This window comes from Sardina pilchardus, chromosome 3 (genome assembly GCF_963854185.1).
Source record: "Sardina pilchardus chromosome 3, fSarPil1.1, whole genome shotgun sequence".
Lineage (NCBI taxonomy): Eukaryota > Metazoa > Chordata > Actinopteri > Clupeiformes > Clupeidae > Sardina > Sardina pilchardus.
This window is the reverse complement of record NC_084996.1, coordinates 10,411,233-10,421,232: the sequence shown is the minus strand read 5'-3', so window position 1 is coordinate 10,421,232 and position 10,000 is coordinate 10,411,233. Positions and strand designations below refer to the sequence as shown.

At 49.1% G+C, this 10,000-nt stretch overlaps 1 protein-coding gene across 1 annotated transcript in view; it reads right to left on the bottom strand.

Moving 5' to 3' along the window:
* cacng2a (calcium channel, voltage-dependent, gamma subunit 2a) overlaps window positions 1-10,000 on the bottom strand; it is a 51,656-nt gene that overhangs the window by 15,178 nt on the left and 26,478 nt on the right. The window contains exon 2 of the mRNA XM_062531084.1: window positions 1,687-1,770. Coding sequence (XP_062387068.1) covers window positions 1,687-1,770 — 84 coding nt within the window. The remainder of the gene's footprint in view (window positions 1-1,686; window positions 1,771-10,000) is intronic.

Here is a 10,000-nt window from a genome sequence, read left to right as displayed (position 1 = left end):
ACTGACTGTGTGGAGAGCTGACTGTTCTCGCGTTTCCTCATCGTGAAGTCTGAGAGAACGTCCAGACTTCTTTTCCATACGTAGGAACTGATGATGATCAGTCCTTAATATCTGTGTGGCAAAAAAGTGGTGGTAAAGGCAAGCTGTCAGAACAGTTGAATTTAGGGAAAATGGACACATTTTTTTGTCTACAGTTAGAAGATGAAGAAGAACCATCAACTTCCTTTTTTACATGAAAAAAAGAATAGAAAAAGAGTAAAAAAAAAAAAGCTTTGTGGCTTTGCTTTGGGTTAGCGGCTTAATGTAACAATGATACAGGTCTGTTGTTTGATGGGCAGTTTTGTCCGGCACAGCTTGTTTGACAATAGTTTCCGAGTGTGCTTGGGCCGGCGAAAAAAGAGCAGAAATCAATAGCGTGTGTTTACGGGGGAAAGTGCCCGTGTGTGTATCTGTGTTGGTGCTGACTTGGGGGGAGGCCTTACCTTGGAGGCCAAACCAGCGCAGACTGAGCAATCCCACAGACAGGTCTTACACACACACACACACACACACACACACACACACAAATACAGACACACACAGACCTTTTAGCATGAGCGCTAATGCCAGGAGAGAACACGGTGGCAGTGATGAACGGCCTGAGAGAGATGAGAACTGGTGGAGTGGAAAAAGAAACACAAGAGGTGGGATGGGCTGGAGGACCGGAGTTTTGAAAATGGAGCGCAAAAACTTCTAAAACAAAGATCCCAGCCCGCCTAACGGTGTTAAAGCCACGCTGGAGCAATGATGATGGAGGGGCTTTGCTCTCTCAGGACACTTGATCCAGCTCTTATGTTAGCAGTGGTGTAGTTGATCCAGCTCTTATGTTAGCAGTGGTGTAGTTGATCGAGCTCTTATGTTAGCAGTGGTGTAGTCTGCTATATACGCAGGACTACACAGTGCACCCACTTAAAAAGCATCACCATCTCAGCATACCCTCTTAAAAGAGGCAAGGATATGTATTAACATTTCACAGTATACCCACTACATTACAGCACATCCACTACAGCTAACTATACTACACTATACTATACTACTATATGTTAGTGTATGTGGATGATGTTGATGATGTTGCTGTTGTTGTTGATGATGATGATGATGACGAAGAGTGTAAGGTGTGTGTCCAGTGTACATGGGATTTGTAGATCTGTCTGCAAATCACATTGTGTAACTTCTCTAGATGTCATCCTGGGGCAGTGAAGGAATTATTTAGAAGCAGCTTCTTTGGCACCCGTTAGCTTGCAGCATGTTAGCATGGCGGGGTTACTGTAGCTCAGCTTTTTGGGTTGAGATTTCTTGCATGGTGTGTGTGTGTGTGTGTGTGTGTGTGTGTGTATGTGTGTGTATATGTGTGTGTGGGGTGGGGGGATGTCCTCATGACCTGAAAGCCAGAGGTAGTTGGACAGAAGTAGCCTAGAATATGATAGTGTTAAAATGCCTTGTCTAGCGGCATGGCAGATTTAACTTTGTGAAGTGTAATGTTAGGTGTCACATGCTCAGAACTGCTTTGCGCTTGTGTTATCAGTGTTTTTTGGTGTGTGTGTGTTCGTGTGTGTGTGTGTGTGTGTGTGTGTGTGTGTGTGTGTGTGTGTGAACATAGAGGTGCTGTTTCCACACCGATGTCATAAAGAGAAATGAGACACTCACGTAAGAAGTACTCTGAGGGATCTGCTTCGTAGTCTGTGTCCTCTGGAAAATGATCTATCTGTTTACACAATCCTTTAAAGTTTCCTGCACGGGAGAGGAGACACACAAGAAAAACAGAGTATGTGTTAGCAACGAAAGGGACACAAATCGACACACACACACACACACAAAAACGAAACAGCTTGACACCACGATTGGCAGCGCTTCAAACATGACTCCGCTTATCGACTGCGGCCAAGAGGCGACCGTTTCGGTAGGGGCTGGAGAACTATGAGATGCTTCTAGAACTGCTGGCCTTGCCTATCACTTGTGGCGTTGGTGTTGTGGCGTTGGTGTTGTGGTGGTGGTGGTGGTGGTGGTGGTGGTGGAGGAGGGGGCCCGCTGTGCGGCTCCACCGTGCCTGGGAGTGCATGCCGAGGCCAGGCTTCTCTTCTCAGGCGAGGCTGAGGCTGCTCTTTTTTGAGCGCAGGCCCAGGGCCGGGACTCGCCAGCAGCAGGTGGCGGCTTGTAAACAAGAGGAGCACAGCTGGTGAGGACCTGGAGCCGCTCCAGCGCCAGTGCAAAAAGGAAGCTCATCTCCTAATGCGTATTCACTTTGGCTGGCGCGCGCCGACGCAGCGAGCTGGAGACACTTGAACCAAGTTGCTTCTTGCACTCCACGCACACACACACACTCACACACACACACACACACACACACACACACACACACACACACACATACACGACTCTCACACACACTCACGACTCTTGCAAACACTCGCAGAGTGCATACACACACACACACACACACACTGAGTTTGCAGCCTAGCGCCAGTCACCCAAGGTCAGTGAGAGGATGTGGGCAACATGCGGATGCCAGCTTGTGCCAAGTCTGAGCTAAGGACACGTCGGCTAATGGATCAGAACCCCAATCAGCGCTGCCCAGGCACATCGGGATCCAGAGAGCTCATCTGGTCTCGGTGGTTCCCTTCCAAATCACCCAACGGTTAATTAGGCACCAAATGGGTAAAACTGACCCCGGATCAGACTCAGAGATGCTGTGTGTGGGAGGCTGTGTGTGTGTTTGATGTGTGTATAGAGCCCAGTATGGAGATACTCAGCCTGCTTGTGATTCAGGTATAGAGGACAAAAAGATAAGGCAATGTGTGTGTGTTTCTATCGTGTGTGTGTGTGTGTGTGCGCGCGCGTGCGTGCGTGTATGTGTGTGTGTGTGTGTGTGTGTGTGTGTGTGTGTGTGTGTGTGTGTGTGTGTAATTGAGTTGCAAGGAATGTCCGTGGAGTCTCACTGCGGAGGCGGGAGACTATGGGAACCCCTGTGCACACCGAGCCGCATGTAACACCCCCGCTAATCCTCAATGGGCAGGAGAAAAAGTGCTGATGTGTATTTATGTGTGCCTGTGTGTGTGTGTGTGTGTGTGTGTGTGTGTGTGTGTGTGTGTGTATGTGTGTGTGTGTGAGTGAGTGAGTGAATGCAGGTGTGTACATGTGTGGGATGTGTGTGTAGTTGTGCATGCACATTTTAGAGTGAGTGATTGTGTGTGTGTGTGTGCGTGTGTGTGTGCGTGTTTCTCTCTCTCTCTCTCTCTCTCTCTCTCTCTCCGTGTGTGTGTGTGTGTGTGTGTGTGTGTGTGTGAGAATGTCCACTCCTTTACTTCACCTTGCTCTACTCTGGCTCAAACACAGGACATTGATTTCTATCAAGGAGCACTGTGGCAATTAGTGAGTGAGAGAGATGGAGAGAGAGAGTGAGAGAGATGGAGAGAGAGAGAGAGAGAGAGAGTGAGAGAGATGGAGAGAGAGAGAGCGGGTAGGGGAGAGGGAGTGTGGGAGAGGCGCTCTTTCCAGGAAGGTGCAGAGCGGGGGAAAAAGATGAGAGGAGCGAACGAAAGCGAGTGGGAGAGAGTAGAAAACAGAGCCGCAGAGAGGAGCAGAACGAGGGAGTGAAAGAGCAGAGAGAGAGAGAGAGAGAGAGAGAGAGAGAGAGAAACAGTCCAAGAGCAGCAGAGAAAAGATGAAGAGGTGGAGGAGGCAGAGAAGAGAGGTCTTCTTGTTTATCACTAAATGAAAAGAATTCCTTCCTTTTTTCGCTGCTATCTGCTATCATGAATACGTGATATCCACATTTACACAACAAATGAAACGCATGAAGTTTTGATTTGGCATTAGAGAAAGCACCGTGGCCAAAAATAAACTTGAGAGCCTTTCACACATACTACAAAGCACATCACCACACACACACACACACACACACACACACACACACACACACACACACACACACACACACACACACACACACACACACACAGTTTTGTGTTATTGATCTGTGACTTCATACCAGGATGGCATCATTGCAAACTGATCGTATATATCAGATATCCTGCTCAGACGGATTCAGATACAAGGATTCAGAACATTGCATTAACTGATGGATTATTCACATTAATGCCAACCCCAATCAGAAAGACCTTTTTAGGCTTTGCCAATGTGCAGGGGACTAGTTTTGTACTTGTGTGTGTTTGTAGGCTTGTTTGTTTTCATGTGGTTATGCTGTTTTAGTGCCATGCAGGCAGTATCTTCTGCACGGCTTTGGTGGGATCCAGCCACTGCCGTCCACTCTCACACGCCATGATTCTCGGCCCCTGTGTCCACTGACTGACGGGCTGTGCATGGTTTTATTTTTTGTTGTGTTTTTCGGGAGCTCCCCTCCATCCAAGAGGCATCATCACCTCCACGACTCCGCCACCACCGCCGCCCACCGCCACACGTGCCAGACTGCCACGCCAACCCTCTCGCCCGCTCGCCCGCTTGCTCGCTCGCTCGCTGCAGGCGCAAATGCCTCTCTGCCACCTCGGGGGATGCTGGGTCGCTGCCAGGGCTGGAGACAGAGACCAGGGGCTGAGGCTAAGGCCACAAAACACAACCGTCCCCCTCGCCGCCCCTCCCCTCCCCGCCTCCCCTCCCCTCCCCTCACTTCACCCGCCAACCCCAAGGCCCCGCTGGGCCCGGCCCGACTCCTCGGCCCTCGTACATCACCCTCTCTCCCTCCCTGCCCTGGACGGACCTCTCTGTTTCCGCGGGGCGCCCCCTTGTCATATGCGCCAGGGCTCCGCTGATAACTGTGTCCGGCAGCCTTGGGCGTATAAATAATACAGCAGGCATTAATAAAATCGTACAATAAAACAGAAACTCTTATGAGTCTCTATCGGCGAGCGGAGCCGGAGCGGGGGGACGGATGACCCGAGCTGTCGGGGGACGAGCGTGCCTGCCCTCTGGGCATCGCCTGAGTGGACAGGAGCGGGACTTACTCAATCAACGCAGGGAGAGCAAGGGGGATGGCGAGCAGGTGAGTGTGTGTGTGTGTGTGAGACTGTGAGTGTGTGTGTGTCGACATTGAACCCCTGTCTAGCGATGTGAGTAAGAACTGTGGGCTGACCCCATGAACTCAGCGCTGTCAGGCTCACTCATAAAAAGCATAATTACACTGAACCTTTAGGAGACAGACAGTCAGAGAGAGAGAGAGAGAGAGAGAGAGAGAGAGAGAGAGAGAGAGGGAGGACAAGCAGAGGTGGGGGTCACTATGGGGGTGGGATATGAGGGCAGATTTATGACCACCCCTAGCCCATAAGGACCAGGTTATCTTAAGCATTAGGTGCCCTCACCCCTTCCTCTCTGTCTATCTCTGCCCAATTCATGCTTCTCTGTCCCATTACAGTATGTCCATATTATGCATTAGCACATTTAATTCTAGGTGTTCTCACTGACAAAACACTTAACTGGTAATCCATGAGAACAGACCGGCCCTGATCACTAATCTCTACTGGTTTCGCAAACCCCCCAACCCTTCCTTCACTTCACTTCATCTGTCTACCTCTCTACCCCCCCCCTCCCTGTTTCTCTCTCACATTTTAAATAAATGAAGAAATAAAGCTGGCTGTTTTCTCCAGCTCCCTGCTTTGGTGATATAGCTGTCTGTCACCAAGGTCACCCAGATGAAGCTGCCATATGATAGCTATCAAAGGCAAGAGCTCCAGGAGAGAGACCTATAAACTGATCTTAGAAGCCGGGGAGGCTGTGAAAATGTCAACGGGCAAAAGAATGCATACAAAAACTGTTCAGTATGAACTGTTAAAATAATGAAATCCTGTCATAAAAATGTCCTCCTCTCTCCTCTCCTCTCCTCTTCTCTCTGTACATCAGCAGGCTCCTAAATCTCCGAGAGCTGCCTGGTGAAAGGAGCACATTTTGGCCGGGGAAACTGTGATTTTTACTTTTATCGGAATCTCTGACTGTTAATGAATTTTGCTTCCGCCCAATTTCCATTCAGTGGCAAAGATTACTTAGGGATTATTAAAGATAATTGGAAGTGGTCAATTATCAAGTCCCTGCCCAATGTGTACACACACGCACACACACACTCTCTCTCTCTCTCTCTCTCTCTCTCTCACACACACACACACACACACACACACAAGCACACAGATGGACACACTCACACACAGTGTGTCCTCTAGACCCACTGGTCTGCCACCTGACCTCTCCACCATATGTTTTCTTTCCAACTCATTTCTAACTTGCATCACACTGCATTCTGATACTCTCCCAGCAATCTAATGAAGTGTGTGTGTGTGTGTGTGTGTGTGTGTGTGTGTGTGTGTGTGTGTGTTAATAGGTGTTTTTAACATTTGAATGTTATTCTTAAGTGTGTGTGCACACCTGTAATTGTGTATGAGACACATGCAGTGTTTCCAGCTTTTTCTATAACATACAGCCCCCTATAGCCCCCCCCCCCCCCCCCCCCCCCCCACACACACACACACATGCCACGCTGTGACGGATGCTGCTGGTGCTGATGATGTCATGTAGCCAGAGGCGCTGACAGATTCTCCCAGAATCCTTCAGCTCCCACGGGAGGCGGGCCCCCAGTGCGCCGAACGAGGACTGGAGCCGACCAATCGCACAGCCCCCTGTCCGAGACGGATGTGCGGAGCGGCCCGCCCACTCATAGCAACCCTCTCGAAGGTGATGTCATCCCTTTGAGCAGGAGAGATCGATGATGGATCCCACTCATTTGAAAATGGACATGGATGGGTTGTATAGAACAGAGAGGGGAAGAGGGGTTGCCTGGTGTGTGTCTGTGTGTGTGTGTGTGTGTGTGCTATAGTTGTGTGGGTGGGTATATAGTGATGATGTTTCTTGTGTATGGTTTTGTATGTGCACTTCAATCTGTTTGGAGCACATATGTTTGTCTGCGTGGGAGCACAGCCATGTGTGTAGTGTGTGTAGTATGTGTGTGTATGTGTGTAGTGTGTGTGTGTGTGTGTGTGTGTGTGTGTGTGTGTGTGTGTGTGTGCATGTGTGTCTGGGTTAGTGTGCTCACTCTGTGTACTTGAGTTAGAGAGTCGTAGGACTGCTAGGATGCCTGTGTGCGTGCGCCCATAATTACAGTACTGTGTGTGATCATGTTTCATATCGGAGAGTATATAACCCCAAAGTGTATGCGACATCCATTTAATCCCAGTCTCTGTTCATATTAATTTAATCCCAATCTCTGTTCATATCCATTTAATCCCAGTCTCTGTTCATATTCATTTAATCCCAGTCTGATTCCAGTGGGTGGAAAAGAGAAAAAAAAGAAAGAAATAAAGTTAGCAGACAGATTCCAGAGACTTGAGTGTGTGTCTCCATGGCTACGGCTGCGTGGGGTGCACTTACAGATACTCAGATAGATGGAGCTGAAGTTGGGGGCGACACTGACAGCAGAAACACTGTTTGTGTGTGTGTGTGTGCTGTGCCTGTGTGCTCAGTGTGTGTGTGTGTGTGTGTGTGTGTGTGTGTGTGTGTGTGTGTGTGTGTGTGTGTGTGTGTGTGATGGAGGTACAGAGACACCTGGCCAAGAGCAAAGCCAAGGTCAACAGAAGGTGGAGCTGCAGTATTCATCTCTCTCTCTAAACATAAGCGCACACACACACACACACACACACACACACACACACACACATACACACACAGTCACATCCCTCATACATACGCTAGTTATGTACGACCAAAACCCAGCTATAAGACTCCCAAGTCTATTCACTTGCCATTCTGTTTGTTTTGTAATTGCACAACTGCAGCTGCCATGTTAAAAAATCTCACCTTTGCTCTTTGCTCTTCCTTAAAGCCTGCAATCCATCCATCTGCACCTCCAGCCTACGCTCATAATTTAAACTGTCCGTAACGGCAGACACCAGTGGACCTGTCACGCTGTGGCCATTTATCTGATATGAGCTTCTGTGTGATGGGAAGTGGTGCTGCTGGCGGCTCGCTGGTAACCCAGATATGCAGCCCGAAGTGAAGGAAGGAGCTGCCGCTGTGCCCTGATGAAAGCCCCGCTGTTCTACAATCACGGCCGTCGCAGTAAGTCTGCAATTACAAAAAAACCCCCCCAAAAAACGCGCTCTCGGAGAGGGTGGAATTGTGGCCAGAGCAGAGGCACCAATAGCTAGCCTGTGTGTTGTGTGTGCATGTGTGCAACAAATCGTCATTAAGGGTCCGACCACTAAACGCAAGTGTGTGTGTGTGTGAGTGTGTGTGTATGCATGCGTGCGTGCGTGCACACATGCGTGTGTGTTTACTAGTACCTACGGATGGCTAAAATACCATCACACAAAGGACAAAATTCCTTCACACTGCCTACTAAAACAACATTCACATCATTCACACATCAGAGTATTCTAACACAAACGGGTGGATCCAGACTGGATCCACACAGACCCATTCTTTGCAGTGCGTCCCTTTGCAGGGGGCTGCAGGGGGCTGCAGTGAGGTCCACCCGGTGCGTGCGGCACCGTGGTTCCCAGGTTACGGTTGCCGCAGCGATGAGGATGAATGGGTGCAAGGGTTAATGTGAGGTGACGGCACGGTAACACGGGCCGTCTTAATTAACAGCGCTAGTCAGGGCAGGCACAACAGGCCTAATCGGCAGATTCATCTTCATAATCAGAGGTTATTAATCTCAATAAGGCCTACCGCACCGAGGTGGAGGCGCAACTAAGCACATCGCTGTGCTGCTGCATCTCCTTTCTGCTGCAGGTGTCGCGTGTGCGTGTGTGTGTGTGTGTCTGTGTGTCTGTGTGTGTGCGCTGGTGTATCCACGTAAGAAAGAAATAAGCTAATATGGAATAAGAATGTAACATGTGTAGCATCAATGTGTATGTGTGTGTGTGTGTGTGTGTGTGTGCGTGTGTGTGTGTGGGGTGTGTATGTGTGTGTGTGTGTGTGTGTGTTCCATGTGACGTTGCGTTCCATTCGTGTTACTGCAAGAATCCTGAGCTGCCTGTGCTGTTGTGTGGGTGATGGTGAGATGTAAAATAGACAGACACAGTGGAGTATCAGTCCACACTGTTGCTCAGTGTTATCGCCGTATTCACCATTCCATTTGTCATATTTTCCAATAGGAAGCGTTGCGGGCTTACAGCCACCAAAAACAATCCGATGCAGTGGTCTGTGAAATGTGAAGAACCTCAAAATGATGTGCACACATATAAAGAAAGGTCCTCAGAAAGACCTACTGTACAGACCACACGCCGGAAACATCCAAATACTAAGCCTCAACATGTTTACATAAAATTACCCTTCAAGAGCTAAACAATGGTCCGTCCAGTCTGACAGACTTGATCAGACGGGTTTGGTTCCTCGCGCGGCTTTATAAAGTTACCCTGATCACAATTCCCCCTGTTCCAACTCCTATTCCCCTTTACATGCAGGCCAACACATGATACCATATTCCCATCAATACCCAGATGAGCTAAGACTACAAAATGTGAGAAGGAGAAAGAGATGGAGGGGGAGAGAGAGAGATGGTGAGATTTCCCAGTATTGGAGTGAGTCACAGGTGTTTCTGGAGAGAGAGAGAGAGAGAGAGAGAGAGAGGGGCCGAGAGGGAGCGAGAAAGAGAGAGAGAGAGAGAGGGGCCGAGAGGGAGCGAGAAAAAGAGAGAGAGAGAGAGAGATAGAGAGGGTAGAGGAATGCGTCACTGCCTGCTAGTCACCCCGATCTTTGCTCACATTAAAGTCTGTTTATCTCCCTGGAGTCTGGGCTCTACTGCCAGCACTGGAGCCATGACCGACGGCGCTGAGGAATCTTTCCCCGAAGAAGAAATGAGATCTGTAAATCTGACCCTCAGAATCCATCAGGGCCAGTTTTATATACAGCATACAAACGGCCACGGCCATGAATTGGGTTGACTCATAAATACATGAACAAAAACCGGATTCTTGGAAAAGAAGGAGCTTCCAAAACATGCATGGTAAGAGCACAGTACACA